This window comes from Heteronotia binoei, chromosome 5 (genome assembly GCF_032191835.1).
Source record: "Heteronotia binoei isolate CCM8104 ecotype False Entrance Well chromosome 5, APGP_CSIRO_Hbin_v1, whole genome shotgun sequence".
NCBI classification, from domain to species: Eukaryota; Metazoa; Chordata; class Lepidosauria; order Squamata; family Gekkonidae; genus Heteronotia; species Heteronotia binoei.
In genome coordinates this window covers 44,488,425-44,504,493 of record NC_083227.1, presented here as the reverse complement: position 1 = coordinate 44,504,493, position 16,069 = coordinate 44,488,425, and the positions used below count along the sequence as shown (strand labels likewise).

General features: G+C 48.1%; 1 protein-coding gene across 1 annotated transcript; it reads left to right on the top strand.

Annotated features, from left to right (window-relative positions):
• The first annotated feature begins 2,559 nt into the window (after window positions 1-2,559).
• Window positions 2,560-15,258, top strand: WDR6 (WD repeat domain 6). Its single transcript, XM_060239390.1, has 6 exons — window positions 2,560-2,697; window positions 5,043-7,497; window positions 13,077-13,175; window positions 13,739-13,855; window positions 14,020-14,138; window positions 14,492-15,258. Exons 1-6 carry the CDS (start codon window positions 2,631-2,633, stop codon window positions 14,944-14,946), a joined length of 3,312 nt encoding a protein of 1,103 aa, XP_060095373.1. The 5' UTR covers window positions 2,560-2,630; the 3' UTR covers window positions 14,947-15,258.
• Window positions 15,259-16,069: the final 811 nt, after the last annotated feature.

Here is a 16,069-nt window from a genome sequence, read left to right as displayed (position 1 = left end):
AAAACGTCGTGATGTGACGTCACCCCAGAGTCGGAAAGGACTGATGCATGCACAGGGGACTACCTTTACCTTTAATGTGACCAAAGTGCCTCAATTTAGTCATTTTAGCTTCTAGGGAGACTTTAGGCTTGATCTGATCTAGAATCTACTGATTTGCCTTCAACAATAAGCTTCTTTATTGCTTCTAGAGGGAAGACACATACACTAGCAACTACAAACAACCTAGAACTAAGTGTGGCCTCTCCAACAGGCCTTGAGGGGGGAAACAAACTAGTTTGCGAGGCTTACATTCATTAAACCGCCCACTACGTTTTTATCCCGCCTTTCCTCCAAGGAGCTGAAACACCATTACAGCCGGTTCAGTCAGCAGGGTTTCTCCGGCCACCACAATGTATTGTGTCGTTCTCATATTATTGATGCCAGGCTGATAAAGCACTTCTACGCTGAATTACCCTCCAGTAAAATAAGCTGCGCCAGAAGCAAAGCAACTCCAGCATTCTTCTTGCAGCAAATCACAAAACGGTCCGCTCTGCCTTTAAATCAAGCAGCTCCCTTTACAACGCTTAACTACAGCGGATTCCCGGACAGGAATAAGCCCGCCCTAGCAACCGCTGACCAATGGCTGCGCGGGAGCTAGGAAGGCGGACATTCTAGTTCCTCTGCGTGGAGCTTCCTGATTGGTAGATGGGTGCTTCGACGCGCGTGTATAAGGTAAGAAGCTTTTTTCCAATATATAGCTAAGCGGAGTAGATCTCAGTTCACCCCCTCTCCTATCCCCGGCACATGTTCCCGCCAACGGTGGCCTGTCAGCTCTTTTACCCGACCACTTCCAGGGCTGCAATTGAGCCCATCTGAAACACCTGCTAATATGTTACACCGCTCAAGAAGCAGGCAAGGAGATATGATACCTCCTCATGTTCCACCTCGGTGCGCGTGGACCTCTGTTTTCAACAATGCGCACTTCTTAATTCAGCCTTCGTTATCTTTCGTACTCCTCCTCTTGGTTCTGCTATCATACTACAGTGTGGAGTGTAAATTCTTGGCTTCTATGAATGTGTTCCTCTGCAACAGGCCTGCTTCAGTAATGGTGGTATGTAGGTAATAGTAATATAGGAGAAAATGAGCCGCTGTGAGACTCCCGAGTGAAGGGCGGGGTATAAATCCAATCTCTTAATGAGCACAGAGTCATGAATCTTATGCTGGAATAAATTGCTGGTCTCCAGTAACAAGATAGCCCAAGATGGGTAGCCCTGTTTGTAGCACTAGAAAAGAGCAAGAGCCCAGTAGCACCTTAAAAAATAACACATTTGTGGCAGGGTAGGAGCTTCTGTAAGTCACTGCTCACTTCTTCAGAGCAGTGACTCAGAAAAGCTCCAAGTCCTACCCTGCCACAAATTTTGTCACTACCTATTGTGAAGGTTCTATTGGACTCTTGCTCTTTTCAGCTTCTCCAGTAACAAAGGACTTCAATTTAAGTAGTAATTTAGGACAATATTGGAGTCAGTGGTAGGGTTCATGTCATGCTTTGTTCAGGTCCCTGATGTCTCCAGTTAAAGGTCAGGTGGTGCTGGGAAGGACCTTTCACAGTTTGCCAACCTGAGGAGCTAGATGTACCAGTGGTCTGAGTAAGCGAATACTGTCATAATCCTTCACACACACTTCACTCTTCACACACATCAAATACCACTGCATTACTTTCCTGCCAGTATTCTGATACCACCCTCACAGAGTCATGTGGGATGTGTCAAATTTACCAGCACCATTCCCTCTCAGTTCATACAATAATCATGTAATTCACTCACACGCACCAGTCCCTTGATCATTTTGATGAAGTAAGCTTTGACTCACAAAAGCCACCCTGAACATTTTGTAGATCTTTAAAGTGCTACTGCTAGATTTTAGTCCAATAGCACCTTAGACACTAACAAAAAATTTTGGGGTATCAGCTTTTGAGAGTTAAACCTCCCTTTGTCAGATATCTGATTAAGGAATTTTAATTCTTGGAAGCTGACATCCTGAAACTCTTGTTGGTCTGTACAGTGCTACTGGATTTGAATCTAGCTGTTGAATTGCAAATCAGCATGACTGCTCTCTGAAACTATCTTCTTGATGCTACTGGACTATATCATGGCTGTTCATCTGAAACATTATCATTTTGGTTGCCCTTTTCTGCACATTTTAAAACACCATGATGTCCTTTTTGAGACACAGCAATCAGAAATGTGCCCTGACCCAGATAGCCCAAGCTAGCCCAATCTCATCAGACCTCAGAAGCTAAGCGGCATCAGCACTGGTTAGTATTTGGTTGGGAGACCACCAAGAAAGTCCAGGGTTGCAGAACAGAGGCAGGCAGGCAGGCAATGGCAAGCCACTCTATCTCTTCCCTTGAAAACCCTACAGGTTGCCATAAGTCAGCTGCAACTTAACAGCACTTTCCACTCCCAAGCAGAAATGTGCACAAAATTCAAAATACAGCTGTACCGTAGATTTGTACAAGATCGTTATGACAGTGGCCATTTTCAACTTCTAGGGTGTACCTTACCGTTTTTCTTTTTGAACAGATGTCTGTATCCCCTTGTGTAAGAGGGAGATAATTGGCAAAGGGCCTTATCTCCCATCCTTCTGCAACAATGGAAACAGAATTGCTGTTGGCTCCTATCACTGCTCTGGAGATTGTTGGAGATCATCTGGTAGCAGGTTGGTGACTTGGGCACAGCACTGTCATTCTCATTCCTAAAGTGTGATGGCTCAGAATCTCTTCAGAGGTTTTTGCCAGTGGATATTGAAAACAATAAGCCAGATATCAAGCCCTGACCCTAAAGTACCTAGAAAAGCCAAACACAATATGCTTGCATTTATTCAGATATTTCTATGCTTCTTTGCTTGGCTTTTTCATTGTTTCAGAGTCCACATTTCTGCCCTGCACAACAGGAACTGCGGCAAAGAAAGCTGACTGAGCACAGTGGGACAGGAGTGCCATTCTTATGTTCTTACACATAAAAACATAAGCCATGTTGGATCAGGCCAATGGCCCATCCAGTCCAACACTCTGTGTCACACAGTGACCAAAAAAACCAAGTGCCATCAGGAGGTCCACCAGTGGGGCTAGAAGCCCTACCACTGTGTCCCCCGCCACAAGCACCAAGAATACAGAGCATCACTGCCTCAGACAGAGAGTTCCAACAATATGCTGTGGCGAATAGCCACCAGTGTTCCCTCTAAGCTGAGTTAGCGTGAGCTAGCTCACAGATTTTTAGCCTCCAGCTCACACATTTTTGTTTTAGATGGCCCCAGACCACAATAATTCATGCAATAGCTCACAACTTTTATACCAGTAGCTCACAGAGTAGAATTTTTGCTCACAAGACTCTGAAGCTTAGAGGGAACATTGATAGCCACTGATGGACCTCTGCTCCATATGCTTATCCAATCCCCTCTTGAAGCTGTCTATGCTTGTAGCTGCCACCACTTCCTGTGGCAGTAAATTCCACGTGTTAATCACCCTTTGGGTGAAGAAGTACTTCCCTTTATCAGTTCTAACCCGACTGCTCAGCAATTTCATTGAGTGCCCATATTGTGAGAAAGGGAGAAAAGTACTTCTTTCTCTACTTTCTCCATCCCATGCATTCTCTTGTAAACCTCTATCATGTCACCCCACAGTCGACGTTTCTCCAAGCTAAAGAGCCCCAAGCATTTTAACCTTTCTTCATAGAGAAAGTGTTCCAACCCTTTAATCATTCTAGTTGCCATCCTCTCCACCCTTCTAAGCTCCTACACTTCAATGGACTTAGAAGGGTATAAAGTTTCTTGGGATGGTACTTAAGGCAGGGGAGCAGCAAGCTGGAGAATCCCATTAGGGCTGTTTATTTATTTATTCAAAACATTTTTAAGCTGCCTTTCTACTCAATCAGGGTCCACAAGACAGTGAACAATTAAAATACAGTTAAAATTATAAAATAATCCAATTAAAAAATTCATGAACAAACAACACTAGAAGAAGGGCCAGTATTTCACCCGCTGGTGAAAGACACTGATAGATAATAATAATAATAAGTTTTTATTTATACCCCGCCCTCCCCGCCGAAGCAGGCAGATGATAATTTAACAGTGCCAGTGGCAAGGGGGAAAACATTAGGATATTGAAGGGAGGGAATTTACAGTAAGAGTAGTCCAGCAATGGAATGGGCTGCCTAGGGAGGTGATGAGCTCCCCCTTATTGGCAGACTTTAAGAAGCAGCTCAACAATTACTTGTCAGGGATGCTCTAGGCTAATCCTGCATTGAGCAGGGGGTTGGGCTAGATGGCCTTTATGGCCCCTTCCAACTCTGTGATCTGTGTTCTAGGAGGCAGACGAGTGATGCTTAGGAGGGAGATCCAAAATTTTGATGCCACAATCAAGAAATCCCTTTCTTGGGTTTTCACCCATCTAACATCTATAGTCATCCCAGACTATACAGGGATTTAAAAGTCTGGTTGCTTTAGGACTGTCCAGATTACCACTGGGGAAATCATAGACAGAGTTAGAATTAGAGAACTCATTGGAAGAATTTTATGGTTACAGTCAGGAGCAAATTTATTGGTAAGTTCCAGGGAGGCAGTTTCCAAGATCCTTGCATACGAAGCTGCCATATTGAGAGACAGAGAGATATGTTCATTTAGCCTAGAATGGTCAACTCAGAATGGCAGAAGCTCTCCAAGTCATTCATATGCCACTGACTTGCAGTGCCACTGAGCTACAGATCATCCTTGTTAACTCCCTGCCCTGATCCATATGATCGCATGCAGCTGGCTTCATAGCTATCTAGCCCACCACTGTCTGCTCAGGTTGTCAGCTGATCTCTGGTAGAAAGGTTAGAAGGTGTGCATCAGAAGTACCATCAGAAGCAACAGCACCTTGGGCCTTTGTATACAATGCTGACACTATGCAAGTTGACTCTGAGCTGATGTGGATAACATGTGTGAGGGTAGGCATTGTTGGAAAGAGAGTGTGGCACTTTGATCTCATTTTGTTTTGGTGATTCTGGCCTCTTGTGCTCTTCCAGGTGAAGGACCCATTGTAAGTATCTACACTTTGGAGCCTGATGCCATCCGGTCTCTAAGATGTTTCAAACAGGTCCTTCGCAACTATAACATCCATGGTATCAAAGAGCGACAGAAACTGGTTCCGGAAGCCAATGAAGCGACCACCTTGGCAGTCTTTGGGGGCAAAAGCCTTGTTGTCATAGAGTTCAGCCTCCAGAACAGCATGATAAAGTTAGCTGAGCTCTTTCCTTTCTGTGAACTGCATGATTGGATCTGGGACCTGCAGTGGCTGGAAGGCAGCACCGAGACCTCCAACTGTGTGGCTTTGGCTCTAGGCCATAACTCTGTGGCTCTATATGACTGTGTTGGCCAAAGGATCCTCCAAGAAGTGCACTGCCAAGAGAAATGCATCCTCTACTCTGCCCATTTGGTTGGGAGCAGGTGGGACAGTTTGGTTCTGGTGGCTGGCACTGTCTTTAACCAGCTGGTGATCTGGCGTGCAGCTGACCAAGCGGACGACACAGGGAGGATACAACCCCACAGCAGGATCAGCGGGCACCACGGTGTCATCTTCAGCATCTGCTACTTGGAAAGCAAAGGTATCTTGGCCTCAGCTTCAGATGACAGGAGCCTGCGGCTGTGGGGCATCAGCAACCTCCAAGCGCCTCCAGATCACATCCCATGCTTGCTGGTATGCTATGGGCACCAGTCCAGAGTGTGGTCGGTCCGGCTACTGAATGACTACATCATCAGCATAGGGGAAGATTCAGCGTGTCTCATGTGGAACTACCAAGGCGAGATTGTTCGCAGCTTCAAAGGACACAAAGGCCAAGGCCTGCGCTCAGTGGCTGTGCATGAGGTGCAGGGCTGTGTCTTCACAGGTGGGGCCGATTCTGGCATTCGATGCTGGTGCTGCAAAAGGTCGAGGACCAACGGGAGCAGCCTTTTGCAACTCAATTTCCCATCACCTCAAAGAAAAGGATTACCCAGAGCTGTGAAACTGGTGGATACTGGCCATCTCCTCATAGTGACCGATGCTGGGGCTGTGTACTCTTATGACTTGACCTCTAACGCCTGGACGTTGATCCTGGAGGATGCTGCTTATCGATCCTACAGCCTCCTAGAAGTGTCTGAGCTTGCAGAGGGAGATATTCTATGTGCCATGGGCAATATTTCAGGGCAGGTCAAGCTATTCCTTCTCCGCAACCCTGCTCAAGCCAAGGATCTTAACGTATATGCAGAGAAAGTGCACAGCCTGAGCTGGTCCTCACGCCCAGGCCAGGATCTCAATACCTGCAGTCTCTTTGTGTCTGGGTCAGCTGGCGTTCTGCTGTGGCTGGAGGTGTCTTACCACCCACCTGATGCCATCACTGTGGTGGTAAAGAAATGCTTCGTCCTGCCACCTTGCAAGCAGCGATGGCACACGTGCACTACCTTCCTTCCCCAAGGAGATTTTCTGCTCTGTGGTGACCGCCGGGGCTCACTGATGCTGTTTGCATGTGGGACCCCTCTTGACTTAGAACACGAGAAGACGTCAGGGAGAGGAGACTTAGGCTACTCTGATTCAGTGACGGTCTGTAACGGGCCAGAGCTGGCCTTTCCTATTAGAGGGGAGGGGACACATGCTGAGGGCCCTGTTTCTCTCATCTTTGGACTACATGGGAAGACTGGCGTAACCTCTGTAGCCTGCCACAATAACTTCATCTATAGCACAGGGCGTGATGGCTGCTACCGGCAGCTCCAGGTTCTGGGCTGGCAGCTCCAAGTGTTGAGGAAGCAGAAGCCATGCAAAGGCCTGGAGTGGCTGGAAGGGTTGCATTTCAGCTCTGACGGCAGCACCTGGGTCCTGGGCTTCCACGCTGCCCACTTTGTGCTCTGGGATGTGAGCAGCAACGAAATGCTGCTCAGCATCCCATGTGGGGGTGGCCACCGCTCCTGGAGCCACACCCACCGCCTCTCTGCTGAGACTTTTGCTTATGTCAGATCTGGAGATGTGGTGGTCTACCAAAGTAGAGATGCATCCAATGGGCAGCGAGTCCTCAAAAAATCTTTGCATGGGCGAGAGCTGACGTGTGTGTGCCATGTCGGAACTTTGAAAACATCCGGGCAGGACCTGGTGAGTGTCTTTGCCACTGGCAGCGAGGACAACATGGTGAATATTCTAGCCTTTGGTACACAGTCTCATACATTGACCCACCTCACAGCTATCGGTGACCATATCTCGAGTGTGAGAGCTCTGGCCGTGATGGAGAGCAGCACCATTGAGCAAGAGACAGGGAGCACCTCCTCCTTCGTCCTTTTCTCAGCAGGCGGCCGGGCCCAGATTGAATGTTACCGTTTACGGCTTAGTCCAGACTGTGGTTCCAGCAGTGGGGTGTTGTGCCAGCTGGCCCATGTGGCATCCCATCGGCTGGACGAGCAGTGGGATCGCATGAAGAATAAGCACAAGTTGATCAAGATGGACCCAGAGACCAGGTAGCAGCAATGGCCTGTAGCTGTAGATTATTGTTTTGGGTTGAAAGAACAGACAATTAGCCCTGGAAGGCTACCACCAGACTGTCGGAGCGGGAGTAGCAGAGTGAGGGAGAAGACTTGCCCGACACAGGGCTTCAGGAAAGAAAATCAGGCAGACACGTGCAACTAGTGCCAAAAGGTGTATTAACATATATACACAACAAGTGCTCTCTTGTGCAGTCTATACAATATCGCCTCCACGGACAAAGTGCTTCGCCTAACCACCATCTCACAGGGAGAGACCTGTGTGATGCACACACAGATCATATATAGTCCAAGCAGCCAATCCTGGCCGTGCTGACTCAGCAGATTGCATCACTTGGCTTCTGCCGGCTCAAGCCGGTCTGCTGATCAGGTCACTGTGACCTAGCCTGGCAGCTAGATCACCAGCTGTCATACTGTAGCTGTCAGACTGGGTTTATGTAGATTCTTGCTCCAACACACCTCCTAATCTATTTAAACCCAGTATACCCAAAACACTTTACACAGTTTACATACATGTCCACCAGCAACATTACAGTTCATATTTACGTAGCTCGGAACCCTTTCCGGAATTCGTTCAGGAACTCATCATGATTGTAAAACACATCATCGTGTTCCTGTTCAGCCAGCTCTTTCAGACGCTTGGCTTCAGCCTCCTTCTCCCTTGCCTCGCACTCTGCCACCCAGGCTTTCCATTTCTTAGCCTTTTCTTTTAACATTTCCTCTAATCCGGGTGGGTCTGGATTGACAGTCAGAGTGACATAGGGACACTTGTACCTAGCGGGACGTTGGCCTTTGGTGGACCTGGCAGACACCCGTGGCCCTGTGCTTGGACCAGCTTTGTCTTCTTCGGGTTGCTCTGTTCCCACCTCCTGGGCTGGTTGCTCTGCCCCTGTAATTGGGTGTTGAACCTCCTGACTCTCACACTTTACCTCCAGTTCCTGCATTTGAGGCTCTGCCTCCTGACTCTGCTCGTCAGGCTCTGTGCCAGCATTCGGCTCACCTTCTCCAGCCCCACTGGGTGCCACCTCCTGGGCTGGAGTTCTGGGCTGCGCTCCAACATCGTTATCGCTACTTGGCAGCAGGACAAATTGTTTCTGCAAGGAGTGCAACCTTGGCCAGCTGCTTTCTTCATTGAACTGGGCACTCTTACTAAGTGTTATCTTGCTTTTGCTATTGCAGAAACGATAACACCTGGCCCTTGGCTTGTAGCCCAGAAAAATTAGGCTCTCTGCCCGGACATCCCCCTCCCCGCTACTCGTGGAGTGGATGCCAACCCGAGCCCGTGACCCAAAGACTTTTAAAGAACTCAAATCTGGGGTCTTGTTCAACAGTAACCTGTAAGGCACATTTTTCACAGTATTACACCAAACCCTATTTTGCAAAAAAACAGCTGCATGTATGGTTTCTGCCCAATAGGTCATTGGCAGTTGTGCATCCTCTAACATGCAATACATCACATTCTGCAATACAGCCCCATGCCCATTTTCTCGGGGCGTTGCCGGGTTCGTCAGACGGTGGGCAATGCCCTTGTTCTCCAGCCAACGTTTCATCTGGTTAGATAAGAATTCCCCCCCTCTGTCGGTTTGTACAGCTAGGAGATTAACCCCTAATTGTCTCTCCACTGCTTTGACCCACTTGGTGAATGTCTTATACACCTCAGACTTATGCACCATGGTGAAAACCCACGCGTACCTCGTGTGGTCGTCGGTGGCCACCAAGCAGTATCTCCTCCCCGACAGACTCTTTGGCAATGGGCCAATAACGTCTAAATGGACTAGTTCCAGGGCTCGTGTGCTTTCCCTTGAGCTTTCTTTAGCAACAGCACACGCCTTGCTTTTGGTCTTCTTGCAGACCTGGCAATCCAAGTAACATTTGCAAGGATTTACTTTCAAACTAGGCACAAGCTCCAGGGTTTTCTTTAACGCCCTAAATCCGCAGTGCCCAAGTCTCCTATGGAGCAAATGTATACAATTATTGTGCACAGGCTCATTCGACACCTGAGCCACCTGGGCACAATCACTCTGGACCACATACAGTTTACCTTCCCTCTTTCCTGTCACAAGCAACTTTCCCCCACCTCCCAGGATTTTGCAGCAGGTTTTCTCAAATCTCACCTGGTATCCCTGGTCAAACAGTGTGCTAACACTCAACAGGTTAGACTGCAGTGAGGGTACATACAACACATTTTGCAACATACATTTCAGTGCAGGAAATTCCACATTGCCTGAGCAAACAGAATTGGCAGTGGTCCCATCAGCCAATCTCACATACTTATGCTCAGGACTGTCAATGTTTTTCAACAACTCCTTCTCGCAGCAGAGATGGCTCGTTGCCCCGGAGTCTAAAATCCAAGCAGACCCTGTGCTCTCTACTGCAGACGTGACCAGCCGGGTTGCTTCCTCACACGGGCTGGCGGTCCTCCGCTCTCGCCGCACACGCCCCCGCCTCTTCTCCCTCTCAGGGCAAGCTCGGAGCAGGTGCTGCGACGACCCGCATCCATAGCAGCGACGGACTGCAAACGCAGTCGGCTCCACTTCCTCCACCTTCGGACGCCTGCCAGCAGCAAAAGCTGGCTCATTCTTGGCTGTCTTCCCGGACACACCGATAACAGCACGCTGCCCGGCCGACACCCCCGGACAGCTCACGGCCGCAATTCTCTCTTGGAAGTCAAGCAGGTGGGCACAGACGTATTCCATGGTCAGGGTCGCTACGTCCACCGTCTCCAGAGAAGTTATCAGGGGAGTGTACTCAGGTGGCAACGACGACAGCAAAATGTACACTCTGTCGTCTGGAGCTACAGTCTTGCCTCTTGCCTCCAGCTCAACGAAACAGTCCGTTAGCCGTTTGATGTGATCTTTCACACACCCTCCAGCCGGCATAACGGTGCGGAACATCCTCCTTGTCAAGGCCATGAGGGAACCAGCAGTGGTGCTAACATGCACCGCACTCAACGCGTCCCAGGCAGCCTTGGGAGTGTCCTTCCCTCGCACATAAACCAGCTGGTCATCTCCTATAGACAGCACTATGTTGGCCAGTGCCTTATCCGATAACACAGTCTCGGCAGGAGATAAGTCAGCAGGGGGGTTACTCACGAACAGCCATTGCCCTTCACGCTTGAGGTAGTGTTGCATTCTCAGGCTCCACACCGCGTAGTTGGCTGAGGTGAGCTTCTCAACGGCTACTCCAAGCTGTTGCTGAGCCATCGTGCCGACTCCTCCTCACGGCTGGCTGCCGACGTCCCTCTGGCTCTCAAACAGAGAACGGTGGTGCTTCTGTGTCCTTCACCGGCGTTCCTCGCCTCCGGCTCTTTCCAAACTCACAGTCAGCTCAACTCGCAACTCTCTCCTCCGCGCAGCGGAACCGCCCTGGGCCCATAACCCTGTCGGAGCGGGAGTAGCAGAGTGAGGGAGAAGACTTGCCCGACACAGGGCTTCAGGAAAGAAAATCAGGCAGACACGTGCAACTAGTGCCAAAAGGTGTATTAACATATATACACAACAAGTGCTCTCTTGTGCAGTCTATACAATATCGCCTCCACGGACAAAGTGCTTCGCCTAACCACCATCTCACAGGGAGAGACCTGTGTGATGCACACACAGATCATATATAGTCCAAGCAGCCAATCCTGGCCGTGCTGACTCAGCAGATTGCATCACTTGGCTTCTGCCGGCTCAAGCCGGTCTGCTGATCAGGTCACTGTGACCTAGCCTGGCAGCTAGATCACCAGCTGTCATACTGTAGCTGTCAGACTGGGTTTATGTAGATTCTTGCTCCAACACAGACACCTGACCCCTGTCATTTGTGCACATGCAGACACACATTCTGTTGTTGTTGTTGTTAATGATGATGAAGAGGGTGCAATATTCACATCCAACTGGCCTTGAGAAAAACTTTCATTCCCAATCTGCTGGAAATGTTATAAAAAGTATTTTAAGAGAGCCAGTGTGGTGCAGGGATTGATATGCTGAATGAGTACTGGGGAGATGCATGTTACATGCCTCATACTGAGCCAGATCACTGATCTATTCAGGCCCATGTTGCCTGCTTTGACTGGCAGCAGTTCTCCAGGTTCTTAGGGTAATGCCTTTCAAATTACCTACTGCCCGGTCCTTTTAACTGGAGATATTGAGGATAGAACCTGGGACCTTTTCCATGCAAAGCAGATGCTCTACCACTGAGTCACAATCCCTCCCCTGAACTGCTGGAGCTCTTCCTGCATCAAATGCAGAAAGTCCCTGTGGTTTCTGATCTTTTTGCATGTATTCCCCAGATACTTTTAAAAAAAATTCTGTAACTATGATGACAAGAAACACTAACTTTTAAAAAGAAAATTTAGTAAAGAAGTATAAAGTTTGCAGCATAAATTGATAATTGTCAGGGCTTTTTTTGAGCAGGAACACATAGGAACGCAGTTCCGTCTGGCTTGGTGCCACGGGGTGTGGCCTAATATGTAAATGAATTCCTTCTGGACTTTTTATCTACAAAAAACCCCTATGTGAAACAATGGTGACATCAGGGGTGTGGCCTAATATGCAAATGAGTTCCTGCTGGGCTTCCCCCCCCCCAATAATTGTCATATGTTATTACCATGCACAAGTACACATCCCTATATCACTCACATCTCTATATATGTACTGAATTCCCAGTTCTTAGACAGTATCCTGTAAGCTTGGGATCTGGCACTGGACTTAGAATTCAGCGTCCCAATCATCTCAGCTGCCATGTGTGAAGTTTGAAACTTCGTCATAACCCGCCTTGAGCTCACTTGCAGGGAGGGTGGGATAGAAATCCAAAATAATAAATAATAAAACTATGAGGGCCACACATGGCAAAATCTGAGTTGCCGGAGCTGGCAGCTAAATAGGATTTCCAGTGGGACACTTTTGAGGCCCCTCCTATGATTAGAAGTAGCAGAATAAATTGTTCTAAAAGAAACAGATCTTTTAATTTCTGTTCATCGCAGAATTTTCTGCTCCTCATTGTGCAAGGTTGTGATTCAGAATAACCATGCATTGATACAAAAGGGGAAAATATAGGGATGCATGGTGGTAACATGCCAAGTATTAGTTTATTTATTTATTTATTCCGTAACTTATATCCCGCCCTTCCCACAGTGGCTCAGGGCGGCTTAAAATTCAAGTTTTTTACTTTTTTACTCAATACTTCTCAGACTTTATTTACTCAACAAGTATTTAAAGGGTAAGATTCCCTACCAGTAGATGGAATGACGTCCATGAGCATAGATGGCTTCATTCGGGGATCAGAGATTCCTGGAAGACAGGGCCATCACTGGCTACTCTGTATCCAGAAGTAGTAAACCTCTGAATGCCAGTGCTAGGAGGCAACATCAGAGGGAGGCTCTTGGCCTCCATGCCCTCATTGCTTGCTGTCCAGAGCAGCTGGTTGGCCACTGCATGGAACAGGATGCTGGATTAGGTGGACCTCTAGTCTGACCCTTGCAGTGCTCCTTCATGTTTTTTACTGTTTCTTATTGGAAGCTGCCAGCTGGGGGACGGGGGCTCAATTAGGTGATTTGACTGACTTTTGTGTTCCAGGTATATGTCTATTGCAGTGTTGGCAACTAGTCCTGAGGATGCCGAGCTGCCCGGTCCCTTACTCTTTCTGGCTGCTGCCTGCAGTGATGGTTCTGTCCGGTAAGAAGGGCATGGAATTCTACCTCTTAGGGGCCTGGAAAGTTGCAGTGGACTTTCTCTGCCTGCCAGAAAAAAATCCAGTGAAGACAGATGGTGAAAGGAGGAGAGGCAGGAGGGACCAGATACTGTCTGTGGGGTGGCTGCTGCATTATTTTCCTTATACAGCCCTTTCCCAAACTGGAGAAGTGAATTTAAGCAGCAGTGAGCCAGCATGTAACGGAGGAGAAGCCATACAAGACAGTCCAGTGCTCTGTGTCACATAGTAGCCAAAACCCAAGTGCCATCAGGAGGTCCACTAGCAGGGCCAGACTCCAGAAGCCCTCCCGTTCTTGCCCCCTAAGCACCAAGAATACAGAACATTACTGCCCCAGACAGAATGTTCCATGTAGCTGCTGCCCTTGATGTCTAGTTGTATGCATCTGAGGAAGTGAGCTCTGACTCATGAATGTTTTTGCTGAAATACATTTTGTTAGTCTTTAAGGTACTGCTCAGTCATTCTGTACTCTTGGTAGAAACTGCATCTCCTTTTCCTGTATCAACTGTCTGCATGTACGTCTGTATAGGCTCTTCTTACTGCTGGAGCACACTCAGAAACTGTGGCTTGTGGCAGAGTCCTTTCACCATCAGCGCTGTGTCCTGAAAGTCCAAGTGTTTACGTGCAAGACAGCTGAGAGAGAAAGGTGAGAATGGAGTAACTATTTTCTCCCAGCATGCCTGAGGATGCATCTCTCATCATGACCCATACATTCTTGTGCCTGGAAAGATGAAACCTAAAGTCTGGGACGAGCTGGTCACACCTTAGTACCCTAGATGGCTAAACATTGCAATGCATTTTATTTTGCAGGAGACACTACCTGGTCAGCGCTGCCACTGATGGGGGCATTGCATTTTGGGATATCACAGCTACCATTGATTGTGCCATGGAGACTGTAAAGGCAGAAGTCAAAGAGATGAAACTTTTGGGTAGGTGATTGTATTGACTGTCCTGAGAACACATGATTCTACCTTATACTGAATTAGATCCTTGGTCCATCAAGATCAGTATTGTTTTCTCTGACTGGCAGCTGCTTCCCATGTTCTCAGGTGGAGGTCTTTCCCATCACTTGCTCCCTGATCCTTGTAACTGGGGGTGATGGGCCTTGAACTTGGGACCTTCTGCATGCAAAGCAGATGCTCTGCCACTGAGCCACAGACTCACCCCATCCCATATTTGTTCCCTATTGCAGGGCCATTGTGAGAACTCTGGCCAGGACTGTGTCCTCCTCCAGCCTTTTACTCTTCCATTGTATTCTGACAAGACCTTTGTGTTTTTCTAGCTCTGGGAACACCAGTCTTAATCATCCAGGCTCACAGTTGTGGTGTGAATAGCCTCCACATCCAGGAAAGAGCGAGTGGCCATTTCCTTGTGGCCAGCGGCAGCGATGATGGTTCCATCCACATCTGTGTTGTTGAAGTGAATGCCAAAAGCATTGTCGACCAGGGAACCACTGTTGGGGCTGGCATCTGCGTCCTCAGGAAATTCTCAAGGCTTTGTGCACATGCAGCTCACGTGACGGGCGTCCGACTCCTGCATCCCAGCTACCTCCTTTCTGTTTCTGTGGACCAGCGCCTGACATTGTGGTGCCTGAGTGAGGAGAGCCTATCTTTTGTGCGTAGCAAGTTTTGCCACGTAGCTGATGTGGCTTCTCTAGAGTGTTGGGAAAGTGGGCAGCATGGCTGGCATAGCGTGGTATGTGGCCAGGGTCTTGAGATTCTCTGGTGCAAAGTGTGAACAAAGGCCTGCTGGGAATGTGCCAGGTGCATAAATAAAAGCTTTTGTGCCCTGACTTGATAGCCCAGGCAAGCCCAATCTCGTCAGATCTCAGAAGCTAAGCAGGGCTGACTCTGGCAAGTACTTGGATGAGAGACCTCCTTGGAAGACCCAGCAGTTGGGAGGTGGGGCAGTCTTTATTCAGCCACCTCCCTGAATATCCTCCAGGCCCCCAGTGGGGATCAATCACCAGAGGTCGCCATGACCCTCAGGTATATGCACGCACACACAAATACAATAAATAAATAAAAGGTTTTGTATGAGAAAAACAAATGCTATGAAGTGAGCCTTATTCTGTTGTAGGCTGGTCAAATTTCTGGAAAATAAAGACGGCAAAAGCACAACCAATGTTTTTCTTGGTTTAGAAAGTGTGGTAAGTTCAACAACAGGAAGAGTTGAGTTTTATACTTCACTTTCTCTACCATAAGGAGTCTCAGAGCAGCTTACAATCGCCTTCCCTTCCTCTCCCCACAACAGGCACCTTGTGAGGCAAGTGTGGCTGAGAGAGCTCTGAGAGAAATGTGATAGGCTGAAGGTCATCCAGCTGGAAGAAAGGGGAATCAAACCCAGTTCACCAAAACAGAGTCCATGGCTCTTAACCACTATACCACAATGGCTCTCTAGAAATCTAGGTTCAGAAAGCTAGGATGCCAAATTCTAAGCCCTGTGGTTTGCTTGTACTTGGGGCATTTTTCAGAAATTGCTATCGAAGGTGATGCTGGTGGGAAGGACTGGTAGCAATCAGCTGCTGCTTCATTTTAAAAAGTCTGCTGATCTAGGTGACCAAATCATGGTTCAATCACTATCTTGGAAACAATCTGCTCCTTGACTTCATTTTCTATATAACTGAGATCTTTGTACAGGAGAACGTTACTGACCTTACAGGTTCTCCCTCAGGGAGATGGATGAAAATGGCTGAAATTCTCCTCTTGTTCACTATAGCAACAGTGTCCAGGATAAATTAGACTTTGATGTCAATTCATTTGCTTGCTTGATACTTCATGCCTTGATGCTCATTGTAACTTTTCAAGGTTGAGTCCACCTTAAAGCACCTTAAAGACTAGCAATATTTGTGGTAGGGTAT

Bases quoted from the DNA above. Each gene is read 5' to 3' on its own strand.
- WDR6 (XM_060239390.1), top strand. From the start codon at position 2,631: ATGGAAACAGAATTGCTGTTGGCTCCTATCACTGCTCTGGAGATTGTT. The intron at 13,176-13,738 runs GTAAGAAGGGCA...ACGTCTGTATAG, and splicing joins TGCAGTGATGGTTCTGTCCG to GCTCTTCTTACTGCTGGAGC. The intron at 14,139-14,491 runs GTAGGTGATTGT...GTGTTTTTCTAG, and splicing joins CAAAGAGATGAAACTTTTGG to CTCTGGGAACACCAGTCTTA.